General features: G+C 35.5%; 1 protein-coding gene across 21 annotated transcripts in view; it reads left to right on the top strand.

The window, feature by feature from the left end:
• LOC105492180 (coiled-coil domain containing 91) overlaps window positions 1-14,223 on the top strand; it is a 372,391-nt gene that overhangs the window by 319,322 nt on the left and 38,846 nt on the right. The window contains exon 14 of one of the 21 annotated variants that reach the window (XM_011759195.3): window positions 2,217-2,343. The exons of the other annotated variants lie outside the window; for them this stretch is intronic. Coding sequence (XP_011757497.2) covers window positions 2,217-2,267 — 51 coding nt within the window. The 3' untranslated portion in view covers window positions 2,268-2,343. Of the gene's footprint in view, window positions 1-2,216; window positions 2,344-14,223 lie in introns of those variants that run through there. 21 annotated transcript variants of the gene reach the window in all.

Here is a 14,223-nt window from a genome sequence, read left to right as displayed (position 1 = left end):
GTTTCAACTAGGTCACGAATTTATCCTTCTCCTTAAATTAAAAGCATAGGAAATTTGATTTGAAAGAGAGGTTAGTGAAGCCAATGAAGTAAACAGATTTTAAAGGTTTTATAGTTGTTTAAGCTTAATATAATTATGATTTTAAAACTTATTCACTATTTTTCTATCTTAAACTCTTTAACAGCTTATTTCACAAATTATACTTCAAATTTATTGCTATCTCCCACTTTATATTTTATCAGTCTTCTTGATGATCTCGTTTTGCTGTTCTCACTTGCATAAGAACAATCTTGAAAAAGCTTAGTGATGTGTGGACAATCACACACTTTGGTGAGACAACCCTATTCGTTATTTCCATTTCAACTGTGGTAATTGAGATGATGTTAAAGATAAAGCCCAATGCTTAGATTATATCCCATTATTCCTGTAGCAAGGAATATAAAATATGGTTTAACTTAAAATCAAAATGTAAATTTATGCATGTACTCGTAAAAACTAGTTTGGTGTAGTAGTTAATGAGGTATTTTTCATTGGTTTTTGGATGGATTCTAATCAAGGTACAGTGAGCATAAAGACTTTGGAGGCATCTAGTATATGAAAATGTTTATCTCTGTTTTTACGTAATGACTCAAAATTGTTCATCTAAATAATCACTTCTTGAATTACTATAATGGCAGCTAACTTTATTCGTTGGTAAAATGATTTAACTTTAAAAAACATGTATTCACTGATGCAGGAGAATCACTTGAACCCAGGAGGTAGATCAAAAAAGCTGTGCGAGACCAGAAGCACCATGTCTTTTAAAGCTTAAAGCCTTATTTTGGAAGGAAAGTACAAGAACGTACTCCTTAAGGAATTACATGAGGTCAAAATAATAGCTTGAAGCAATAATAGACACCACTGGCACATGACAGTGCTTGAATAAAGACCAAATGCATTATGCTGACAATAATTGACAACAAAATTCTGGAAGGTCACTTAAGACTATGATGATGATCAGCTTGGACTTCTGGTTTCTGTCAAATGAAAACTAAAATGTAGACTAGACTATATAATAAAAAGAGGAAAAATAGTCTGTGAGAAGCCAAAGGATTTGGTTTCTTAAAAGAATAAGCAAATGTATATATACAAATTTTTGTAAATAAGTCTATTTTCTAGATTCTTGATATACCTTTTAGATGCAATCCTAGAATATCTGGGCTCATAAAGCTCAGATTATTGGGGGCAACAGACATGGAGGGAATTTTTTTTGGTTTATTATATTGATAAAGCCCTTCAGCCACCCTTAGAAGTTAAAAATGTCTGTGTGTGCGTGTGTGTGTGTGTGTGAACGTGTAGGTGTATGTATGTGTGTGTGTATATATGAAAGTGTGTATGTGTGTGTGTCTGTTTGAAGGACCTTTATTTGTGAGCTGTTTATTAAGGGCCCACCATTGCCTTCACTGTTCTCACTCCAGTCCATACTATTAAACTGTTTAGAAGGAAATGGAGAATGAAGTGTTATTACAAATTGCCTGCATCTTAATCTGTCTATATATATCTATATATTTACACAGTGTGCATCTGTGTATACTTTTCACTATCCCATCTTAAGCTATGTATGGAGAAGCTTCAGTATAAATTTTTATTTCATTCTATAAAGAAATATTATGAATACCTTTAATAGTTGGAGCACTGTGCTTAGGCTACAAGGACAAATAAAATAACCAATAAAGAGAGCCTATATCCTAGTATTCTTAATAATGATATATATATTTGTTTAGCAACTAAAATTTATAAAGTTTTTTATATGTTATTTGACTCTTACAATTTATAATCACTTGCATGTTTATTATTATTTTGTAAACCAGAAAATCCAGATGATAGAGATAACATTTCTGAGATTACATCTAATAATGGCATATAGCTAAGACTTGATCCAGGTCTTTTTCTACTATATCACACCAATGGCCCTTGTCAACTTCCTGTATACTAGCCATTTCACTTTACTATCTAGGATGAAGCCAATATCTGAAGAAAATTATTAAAGCCCACAGTAGTTAGAACCAGTGAAGAGTTACAGCTGTAACATGAACAGCTAAGAGAACTAGAAGGGCTGGAGGTACTCAGTAATATGGAAAAAGGACTGGCCAAGAAAACAGTGAGCCCACATGTCACCACTATATTTTATTATATGCTTTAACTGTAAAACTATGTTGTTTTTGTTTCTTATGTAGGAAAAGATGATGACAGTTTCATGGAAATCATTGTTCAGAGTGAACTATTAAAGATATAACCTTGAAGAAGAGTTTCAAAGATGTGAACATGTTCAACTAAGAAAGAGTTGTTTGCTGTAAAAACTCAGCAATATAGACTCCCAGAAAACAGTACTACAGTATCACCTTAAAACTAAATAAATACCAATTAAGTTGAGTATGCATGCATACTCAACTTAATGGAAATTTAAGTTAAGTAAAATTAAGTAAAATGTTCTATATTAGAAAAAAATATTAAAAAACACCATTTATTGGGTCCCAAGTTTGTCCAAGATACAATAGTGGGTGCTTTATATTTACTGTCTCAATCCTCACAACAACCCTAAAATAAGACCTCATTTTACAGGTAAGGAAAATTGAGAGTCAGTGATATTAGATAACTCCCCAAGATCAGTAAGAGGGTCAAGATTTTAACTTGGTTCTGTTTGACTACAAACTATACGGTGAGATTGTAGGATCTTCCTTGGTAAATTTTTAAGACCAATTGAATAATTTACGCATTCTTTGTCATATAATATTTAGGAATTTTTAGTTTTTCCACTAACAGGAATTTAGTATACCTCTCTGTTTTTACAGGCTCCATCTAACTTGTGCCTTTTCAATAAGACCCAGATAAACTGGGAAGAAAAGTAGAACTTTGGTCACATGCCTATATGTGTGCAGTGAACACAAAAGCAGCTAAGAAAATACTGTTTGTGGATTGTACTTTAGAGGGGCAGGACTTATATGCATGGAATATGCCCCAACATGTAAAGATTTTCAAAAAGTACTAAAACAAGAAAACATAATAAACATACACTACCTGGCTGTCTAACATCAATATATAGCCATTGCCAATATTTAAACCTAACTTTCAAAATACGTTCTTCTTCCATACTTACTTATAGTAACAGTAATATCAACTAAAATAATAATAGAAACTATCACTTATAAATCAAGCTATCACTTATAAAAACAAAAATATGCTCACTCATTGTCTACAGAGAGGATGACCTGAAATATTTTGTGGCGCCCAACCACAAGACAAGTATTGCTGAGAGCATGAGTGGTCTGATCATTCAACTTCTGCTGTCATAATCATCTTGAATCTTTGTCCATGTATATGAGAGTCATTTGATATGGCTTTCTACTTGAGCATGCCCGATTTAATAGATTGGTGGATCAGCTAAAACAAGTTCATTTTGGGCAGATCAGGTCACATTTGTTTTTTCACAGTCAAATATACAATGTTGAATAACACTTAGGAATGAGCTAAGTGCTGCTTTTCAAAGGGATAAGATTTTCCTGTCTGATGACTTTGTTCCAAAACCTTAGAGATTTCTACTGGGATTCCTCTATTAGAACTTGCCACAAGCTCCGCATAGCATCTCAATAAACTTCTAACACCCATTGAATCTATTGCTCATTAATTAGGGCCAGGTAGATGCGCTATAGTCTGGACTAGCAAGGAAGCCTCCTTTTTTCTGGGTCCCACTCACAACTGGAGGCTTTCAGGTCACTTCATAAATAGGTCAAAGCAGGACTCTCAAACCAATGTATAATACCACAAAGTTCCACCTAACAATGTGCCTCTTTTTCTTAGTAGTAGGAGGTGCAACATGCAGGAAGTTGCCTTTAACTTTGTAAAGTCTATCCTGGTATACGCAAGATCACTGGACCTCCGGAAATTTTACAGAAGTATAGTTCTTACATTTTCATGTGCTATATCTTCCACCTTACCGAATTCATAGGTATACTTCGCCAAAGATTCTTGAGTAGTTATTACTTCCTGGTTTCTAGGTTCTGGACACATATGTCATCAATGTAGTTGTCATATATGATGGTGAGACACTAATGATCTTTGTGAAATATATTGTGGTACAGAGCCAAATAATTTATATAACCCTGAGATGAAATGGTTTACTATTGTACCTGTCATATAAATACAGCTGTTATAGTTGTTCTCTGTGTATTGAGATACAGAGAAAAAGCATTTGCCAGATTAATAGTTGTATACCTGGTCCTAAGAGCTCTAGATGTACATTTTTAAATTCACATCTATAACAGCAGCTGCATTTGAAATCACTATCTGATTAAGTCTCTTATAAATCACTCTCCTCCAATGTCTACTGCATACTCTGGAGATAACTATGTTATGTGTGTAAGGCCCAATTGGGCTAGGTATGAGACAAATTCAGATGGAAACTTCATTCACCATTTGATTCTGATAACATCCATTCTGACCAGTAGTACAAGGCGGTATTCTAGGTCTTCAGTTTTAGTCTTGGTTCAGAGTTATGATACACTGGTACACAAAAGACCTGATATTTCCCTTTCTCCAGTGGAGCTACCTAGATGAGGAAGGCCAAACTGAAGATTTACAGTCTCTTACCTGTGATAGTATTGCAATAGACAATTTCAAGGATGTGCAATCTCCTCTTCACTCAAAAAACTCTGGGCATGTGAATTGACTCAGGACTGGACATTGGAGAAGACATTACAAATTTTTGTTGTAGCAGCTCATGTCAGGCCTTTGTTCATTAAGTTTGGATATTTTTATAATTTTAAGTTGGACTTTTTGGGATGCCTATCAGTTTTGTTCATATGGTTCATCTGATCAAGTACCCAAAGCTAATGTCCCTGTAGGTCAGAGCATTCTGATTACCATTTCCTCCTGCTTCTTATAATTAGGTGTGTCTACTTGAGTTTTGCTACCTCAGCGTCCCATAACATTGAAAGCCATGTAACCCACCAGCATTCGTAGCCTACAGAAGACAGACACTGTTGTTCACAGACACTGACTTTTACCTTTCAAGGAGCAATGTTACGGAGTAAATGGTGGCCTTGATTATTGCTTGAATTGAGAATTTAGCATCACAAGACTTTAATTATCTTTTTTAAGCTGTTGTGTGAAATTAGTGTGTGTGAAACTAATTTTGTTTTTGAACTCTTCATGGTCTTCATATTTTTCCATGTCCATAGCCCCTGGATCTGGTAATAGAAGAATCCAAATGTTGGGCCACTGAAAGTCTTGCCTTCAGTGGTCACTTTATTTCAAGTAGCTGTAGTTAATTATTTGTTACTTTGCTATGGCACGCTATGAACTACCAGATTTTACATTTTTACATTTTAAATTTTTTACATTTTACATTTTTTAAAGAATACCAGCTGGATTTTTACAGCCATCAACCCTTACAGAACCAGGTAACTAAAATCTTTCTGATTTTCCTGAGATTATATTGTCTTCAACCACTTCTAGAACCAATTTATATTATCAACCAGGGTTCTTCTTTTAAATAACAGAAGCTGCTTTCATCTGGCTAAGCAGCAGAGGAGTTTATTACAAGGATATTAGGTAAGCAACCAAGTTGTTAGAGGGCTGGAAAACCAAGGTTAAGCTTCCATGAACAATAGCAAAAACTACACTGCAAAACTGGCTAAAGATAAACCACTCTTTGCTGCACATTCCCATCAAGCACTAGGAAAAACTATTGTATAGTTCAATCATTTCCATCTCCCAAATTTGGATACTTCTATTATCATCCTCACGAGCAAAATAGATGCTATACAGAGACCTCTAATTCCTCATTTATGAATCAAAGTCTTGCACATTTGATTCTGGTTAGTGGAGCCTTAGGAGCAGAGCAGGCTAGATAATTGAGTTTTCTGGGTTTTATGTAGGGGAATCATACCTCATAAGGCTGGAAATTTTTTAAACATAGGGAGGATATCAAAAATCAGAAAACATTACAAATGGCCACTACATTCTTTCGTAATTTCTCCCAAGTTGCTATGGTTACTGAAGAAATATTTTTCCAGCTTTTTAGTCTTTTGGCTAATTCTAAAACTGATCCTTTGAAGTTAAACTAGGTGGGTTTCATTCTTACTAGAACAGAACATTAGCAATTGCTAGGTTCATCATCTTGTAGAAAGTTTGCAACTTGGCCACCATAATATCATTCTTTTTCAAGTAATCTGAGATTTTCTACAGTTAATGCCTAAGTTATACAACACTGTTCAGAGGATATGCGGTACTTTGGATAGATTAGGTTTTGGGTTCTATGTAGTTGTACTAAAAATAGTTCTTAAGGTGTGTGTGTATATATGTATATATAGCGTATACATACACATATATAGGTATATATAGGGTATATATTCAAATATATATATGTGTGTGTGTATATGTATGTAGGGTTTTTTGTAAATGTTAGTGATTAAACTTATGATTGTGTTAATCAACAGTGTTTCCCCCTGATTACTCAGGGATATTTCATATATGTTAGTAATAGTACTTTTTTCATAGAATGATGGCCACAAAGTTTACTAAAAAAAGAGCTTAAATTTCTTTCTACTAAATTCATCTAGATTAGATTTCCGTTGTTTCTTGAGTCCTTGGCATCATCTGTTCTCTGTTTTTATTGTCCCTGTAATCAATTAATCTGTTTCTTCTCTCCTCCTCCCCGTTTTCTTGCTATTGAACCTGTTATCCATGGCCTCTGCTATTTTTCAACTCTGATTGTTAGTATAAAACTGAAGAAAACAATGAGAAACTAGACAGCAGAGTACTGTTTATCAAATTAAGTCACATATGTTAAGCTTGAACAAGGAGAAATTTCCATCTTAACTTTGTAATAAGTATACAGGTTTTCTGGTATCTGTTTTCACAGGTTCTTAACATATGTTTGATTTTCTGGTTGTTAGAGAAGGTTGTGGCTCAGGACATTATACTACTAAATTGCAAAGTTAGATTCTACCAACCCATTTGAGTCTTTTCCAGATGACTTTTTTTCCAATGTGGGGATGATTTTATGAACATTTGATTTGAAGTAAAATATTCCAAGATAAGCCCTATATCCAGCAGTGTACATTGAAATTGAGTCATAAAATAGTCCCACTATTCTTTTCACTATGGTTTTTTATTAATTTTTGCTGTATATCACAGTATTTTGCTGTGTATCACAGAATACTGTGATTAATACCTTGTACTAGGAGCATATTAATCATATCTTCTTTGCCATTTTACAAAAATTTAAATGTATACTTTTTATTCATCTGTGGGGATATTTGACGTTTAAAATAACTTTATGGCTTAGTTTTTCCTTTGTCGTTTAGAGTACTTATTCATTTAAGCTTTAGTGTGACTATAATATATTCAACACTTTGCTTTTGTCCTCAATATTTACTCCATTCCTGTGGTTCACATTTTCCTTTTCCTATGTATCATGTGTTGAAAATGAAAATATCTTGTCTGGGGTGGAACTTAGCCATGGAGCTAAACAAACATGCCCTCTCCTTCTGCTCTTAGTTGGTTTTACTGGTTAAGTTACTTAACAATCCTGTTAAGAACAACAAGAACAGCTTTACATATACCTTTCTGCATCATTATATAATCATAGTTAGTAAGAATCTCTTTCACTTCTTCCACCAGTGTGCAGTGTGGTTCATTCACTCCTTTTATATTCATGACTCACACATCAGTAGAGATTATTGAAAATAGCATACACATTCAAAAATGAAAGCCCTTGAATTTAGCGAAAGAAATTAAGCCACTTGAACAGAGTTTCCAAAACTCAAAAGGAAACTGTGATGATGTGAACAAGGCATGTTCTTCTCATGTCAGTAGCAGAGTGCAAGAGAGAAAGTCCAAACAGGTAAACATTGCAAGCTTCTGATTGTGCCTTATCTGCTGATATCTACAAAGCAAGTTATATGGTCAAGTTCAAGGTCAAGAAGCAGGGACGTACATTCCATATACCATGAAGCCAAAGCATGTCACACAGTCAAGCTCAACATCAATGGGTGAGAAAGCCTATTTATCCCACAGAGGTGAGGAAAAAGAATGGCTAAATATTTGCTCAGTAATTATTTAATCTACCATACCACCCAATATAAATTAGCTATCTTCTCTCCTACCAACCTTACTGTATAATGTCACTACTCAATTTTTTCTTCTTAGTGCATAAAACACTTTGAAATTATGTTAATGTTTTTATCACTCACTATTCATTCAGTGAACAAATACCATCAAATACCTAACATATGCCAGGTAGCACTCTGAGTGCTGGGGATATATCAGTAAATAAAACAGACAAAACTTCTTGTTAATTATCTTTTTCCCCTACTATAAAATATAAGCTCTAAAAGAAAAAACCTCATTTGTTTTGTTCACTGCTGTATTCTCAGTATGTAGAATCAGCCTGAAACATAACAGATGTTTAATGAAATGTTGTTTAATGAAGGAGTTCCATTAAACATTTATCTAATCTAACTCTGTTTGTTCAAATTCCTTGCTCACTAGGCAGCTTTCTGATTGTGATTTGTTTCTAGCATAGGGGAAGGTTTTATGGTCAGTTTTATGAACTTGAGTTATTTCAAGTCTTCTCTTAAGAAAAAGATCTATGCTTGGTATTTTGATAAATCTGTACCTGCATAGCTGAAAAGTCAATCTTGAATGTAGTAAACTCACAGACGTAAAACCACCCTGAGTCTGAGCAACTTCTATTGGTTAAGTAGTATACCTTTAATTCCCTTCTAAGCAGATGCAGTTATTAACAGTAATGCAAAGAGTTTTCACTTGAAATATATGGCACCTCATTTTTCTTTTATTATTATTATTATTATTATTATTATTATTATTATTATACTTTAAGTCCTGGGGTACATGTGCAGAATGTACAGGTTTGTTTCATAGGTATACACATGCCATGGTGGTTTACTGCACCCATCAACCTGTCATCTACGTTAGGTATTTCTCCTAATGCTATCCCTCTCCTAGCCCCCCCCACCCCCTTAGAGGCCCCGGTGTGTGATGTTCCCATCCCTGTGTTCATGTGTTCTCATTGTTCAACTCCCGCTTATGAGTGAGAACATGTGGTGTTTGGTTTTCTGTTCTTGTGAGAATAATGGTTTCCAGCTTCATCCATGTCCCTGCAACGGACATGAACTTATCCTTTTTTATGGCTGCATAGTATTCCATGGTGTATATGTGCCACATTTTCTTTTTCTAGTCTATCATACATGGGCATTTGGGTTGGTTCAAAGTCTTTGCTATTGTGAATAGTGACACAATAAACATATGCGTGCATGTGTCTTTATAGTAGAATGATTTATAATCCTCTGGGTATATATCCAGTAATGGGATTGCTGGGTCAAATGCTATTTCTAGTTCTAGATTCTTGAGGAATCACGACACTGTCTTCCACAATGGTTGAGCTAATTTATACTCTCACCAATAGTGTAAAAGCGTTCCTATTTCTCCACAGCCCTGGTTTTATACAATAAATACATACTCTAAGACATAGTTCTTGAAATAGCTAAACTGACCAAAGTAAGTAGAAAAATTTCATTAGACTCAAAACTTGGTATCTATTTATTTAGCCATTTGCCAATACCTTCTGTGGTGCTACGTATGAGCCTAGTGAGAAATGACTTGTATCTTATTAAGCTATTTATTTTTGGCAGAAGCCTTGAACCAAAAAAGATGATGTATCTAAAGTAAGCAGGATCCTCAATGAAAAATGAGGTGCCCCTAGAAGAAAACCTAGGCCATTCAGGACATTAAAAAGTCAGGAAACAACAGATGCTGGCAAGGCTGTGGAGAAATAGGAACGATTGGTGATGTAGCACCAATTCTATAAGAAGCACTCTAGTAGAAAGAAAGTTTTTGTACAATCCTATACCAAGAAAACGTTTCCCAGTACTTTTATTGACAAGAGTTTTGAGTTCCGTTGAGTTCTGTTGCATAGATTTTATTTATTCTATTCATTTATTAACAAATATTTATTGAATATTTATATACTGGCTATATACCAGGACCAGGATGGTAATTAACCAAGCTCTGATGGATCAGAGAACACTTCCCAGCATAATAATTTTTAAGCTAAAATTTAAAAAATAACTTCTGTCTCCACTTCCCTCATATCCAATACATAGTGAAATCTATTTTCAATATATATTCAGAATCTGATATATATTGCTGTCAACTCTTATCAACTCTTACTATCACCACCGTCCAAGCTATTATGTTTTGCCTGACTTCTACAAGAGTCTCCTAACTGGTATCCTTACTTCTACTCTTACACTCCAAAGTTTACATGGCTCCTTATGTTTGCTTCTTTCTTTCACAAGCTATGTATATAGGCATGCTTATGTCACTTAACAGATTCTTACGCATCTGTTTCACTTATAGACGAAGAAAAAATGCCCTGTCTGGCAGCTGACTGACTTAAGTGAAGTTTAGTAGAAGTTTAGTGAAGTTTAGTAGAACAGTTTCTCTGTTGTTATAAATTAACCTATAGGAATTCTTTTGGAGTTGTCATTTCAGTTTTAGAAACTTGCAACAAAAATGACAGATCAGTAATGGTACTTACAGAAAAACGTAAACTATACACTTCAGACTATAAAAGATGTTTCCAGTAGTACTGAAAATAACGACGGTTAGCCATTTGTAGTATCTGCCAAATGAACTAATTTTCACCTTATGTTTTTTAATAAATATTTTGCCAAAATATTTGGCAGAATTGTTCAGCAAGAGCCAGAAAATCTTTGTCCTTCTTATTTAGTTTTTCCAAATTTCCCTACTCAAAGAATCATTACTATTTGCCTTTCTTCTAATTTGGAATGTGGGAAAACTAATGGAACACTGAATTTTGTATTATCAAGTGATGGGAAAGAAATGATTTTTGTACCCTGCACTGAAATGCCATCTTACTGGCTTCTTATTGCTATCAACCTGAGAGAGGCATAATATTCCATTTCCTTGAAAGAGTTATACTGCGAATCAAATGCTACGTAACTCAGAGAATTGAGTTTCGTCTATGGCCATACCACCCTGAACGCACCCAATCTCATCTGATCTCAGAAGCTAAACAGGGTCTGTCTGGCCTGGTTAGTACTTGGATGAGAGAGAATTGAGTTTCATCTTTCCACATTAAAAAATGAAGTTAAAGCATCTGTAAAGCAAAACCCAAAGTGATTATTCATTTCTTTCCTTATTTAAGAAACATGCAGTTACTACTGCTACACTCCTCTCCTAATGATCTTCATGCCAGGAATTGCAGATTGAGATTTACCACACAGAGTCTTGACCCACAGCTATACCCCAAAGAGCAACCACATCCAAGGCACAGAAGTAAAGCCAAAAATAATGAAAACTTCTGTATCTGAAAAGATTCTTATTTAAGATCTCAGGTGAGCCTATAGAATTGTGGACTCAGGCAATCAAACATCAATCAGACATTCAGTTTCTTTTCATTTGCCTTGTATTTCTTGAAGTCCTACCAAGAAGTGCTCCAACGGAGAGCAAACAGAGATGACTGCTTAAACAGCACCTTTGCACCACAGGAAAATTTCCTTTAGGTAAACAGTGTTTCAATTCCTATGTAGATTTCACTGTATGTGGATGTGTATGAGGGCTAAAATCAAAAAGCAAATTAATGATTACACATTTCTGGAAGCAGAGACAAATTACTAAGTCTTATTTGTATTTACTTTAAACAGCTTAAATGTTTCAGGTGAATGTGATGCATAGCTACTCTGTATCTATAGGGTCCTTTAATTGCAAGCAATAGAAACTGAATCAGACTAACTTCAGGAAAAGGGAATTTGTTGAAAGGTTATCAGAGGCATGATAGGAAGCTGTATACCAGACTTGGTAATGGGCAAGGAAGCAAGATGTCTTTGGAAACTCAGAGGCAGCAGCCTTAACAGTGCTCTTGTAATGAAAAATAAACTGGCCAGGGCACCATTACTAGGGATGAACAAAACTAACCATTCCTGTGTCTTTGTTTCTCCACTGACTATGTAAATTCCAAGGAGGAATCATCTAATTAAACTAGTTTGGGTCACATCTTGCCTCTTTGCTAGGGAAAGGCAAGATTCCTAGTCACAGTCCAGTGAGTAAGAATTAATTCCCCAATGGAATTCAGGTTGTCATTAGGAAGGAGAAATAAATGCTAGAAGCCAAAAAGCAGCAAATGTTTAACACAGCCGCTATTTATTCATTGTGTATGGTTTACCAGTCACTGTGATTCATGTGTATTATCTCGTTTAATGCTTATAACAGGGCCAGTAGTTCAGATCCTGTTATAATCCTCATTTTACAGGTAAGAAAACTAAAGCTTTGGGAAAGATTAGATAGCTTGTGCAAGGTCACACCACTGGAAAGTGGCAGAATCAGAACTTCAGAGAGAACACTAGCAAAAACCATACTTCTCTTAACAGAGCTGTGTATTAACATTGATGATAATATTTACTGAATCTGTCCTTCAGGGGTAAAAAAAGACAAAACCAAAATGATAAAAAACATGGTATGTAAATAGATCAAATCCACCAGTAGTCACATAAAATATAGACATTCTTTATGAGAATCAAGCTTTGGAAATAAACGTTGTATAAATGCAGAATTCATATATGTGCACATAATTTTTCTCTGATGCAAATTCATGATTTAATTTCTTAATACAGTGAATCATTTGAATATCTTAGTGAATGATAGTCTTGAGCCACCTGCAAATCAAGCTTTATAAATAGGCTTGTATCGTTCTTGGTTTATAGAGAAGAGATTAAGGGGGTAAAAAACTTCCAGTGTTACATAGTGACTGCCATCTGGAGATGCTAAACAATCTTGGTAATCCCAAGAATGAAATGAGATAATAAGCATAATGTGGCTGGTAAACTCTAAACCACACTTTTGTAACCTTGGCATAATTGACATTTTGGACCAGATAATTCCTTGTTGTGGGGGTTCTACAGTCATTGTCCCATCTGTAGCAGCATTTGGTGACCTCCACCCAATAGATGCCAGTAGTAGCCACCCCCTAGTTGTTACAATCAAAACAGCTGACTTCAAAAGCACTGCCAGTTTTCTCAGTGACATTCTTCTAGTCACTAAAGTAAGTATTCCAAGTTATAAAGATATTTGTCCAAGGGATTATACAAACTATTCTGAGTATTTGTCAGTTGTCTTTTCTTCCTTCTCTCCCTACCCTTGCCATTTTTCTAAATTCATCTTTGGAGGAAACACTGTTTGCCATTGAACAGGATGTTCTTCCTAATTCCTTCCAGCTCTAGGAGTTAATGTCTTTTACTGTGCTATACCCAGATTTAATAATCAGCTGATACTAGATACTACTACGGTCTTTACCAGTTTGCCTTAGGTCAGATGCCTTCAAAAAGGGCTCTATGATAGAGATTCATGTGCAGAAAATTAATTAGGGAATGTCCTGAGGTTCTGCACCTATTGGGAAGGAGGAAGTGTAGGATCGCGCAAAATATAGTTGCACAAGGGCTTCAGCTGATCCCTTAAGGAGCCCTGGAGCTGGGATGGCCCTTCAGGGTTCAATCACCTTGGGGAAAGGGGACTGATCTTTTGTACTCCACTGACCGTCGATTGGATGGGGGAGGCTCTAAGGAAGAGTGCATGACCTTGGCCACGGTAGCAGTTCTTGGAGAGGGACCCAACTGAGTACCACAAACCACTACTTCCGGCAGCTGGAGAAATTAGTACATTAGTCCTGAAGGCAGGCTCTGAGTGGTGCACCACAGTCCATGTTTTGTACACTCAGATCCACTTCCTCTATATAATAAGTTCTTGTAACAGCTCCTCTAGGATCCTGTTAGTTTCTCTGGTCTTCTTTTCTGGGGAAACTTAAAAGAGAAAAGTTAGTGGGAGAAGCTGTAACTCCTGCTACAGCTGTTCTCAGGAGCCAACTGATTCTCATCTCCCTTCTCTATTCTTTTTTCTAGACTCCTCTTATGCTTGGTTGAATTCTTGTTCTAGGGGTTTACCTAATGGGATAGCACAGGCCTGTATCCATGGGACCTATAAGGCCCTGGCTGCCATGTTATTGCTATGACTGCTGTGCTTGTCTGTTTACAGTCAAAATTAGGCAAGGGAGTTCCAAGAGATACCCTACTGGATCACTTGGATGCCAATCGTAATTTTACTTTATCCCATTGTGTAACAGCCCTATCTCCTTTTATTGATCAG

The sequence above is a fragment of the Macaca nemestrina genome, chromosome 10 (genome assembly GCF_043159975.1).
Source record: "Macaca nemestrina isolate mMacNem1 chromosome 10, mMacNem.hap1, whole genome shotgun sequence".
NCBI lineage: Eukaryota > Metazoa > Chordata > Mammalia > Primates > Cercopithecidae > Macaca > Macaca nemestrina.
The sequence above is the reverse complement of the archived record's forward strand: the minus strand, read 5'-3'. Positions and strand labels throughout refer to the sequence as shown.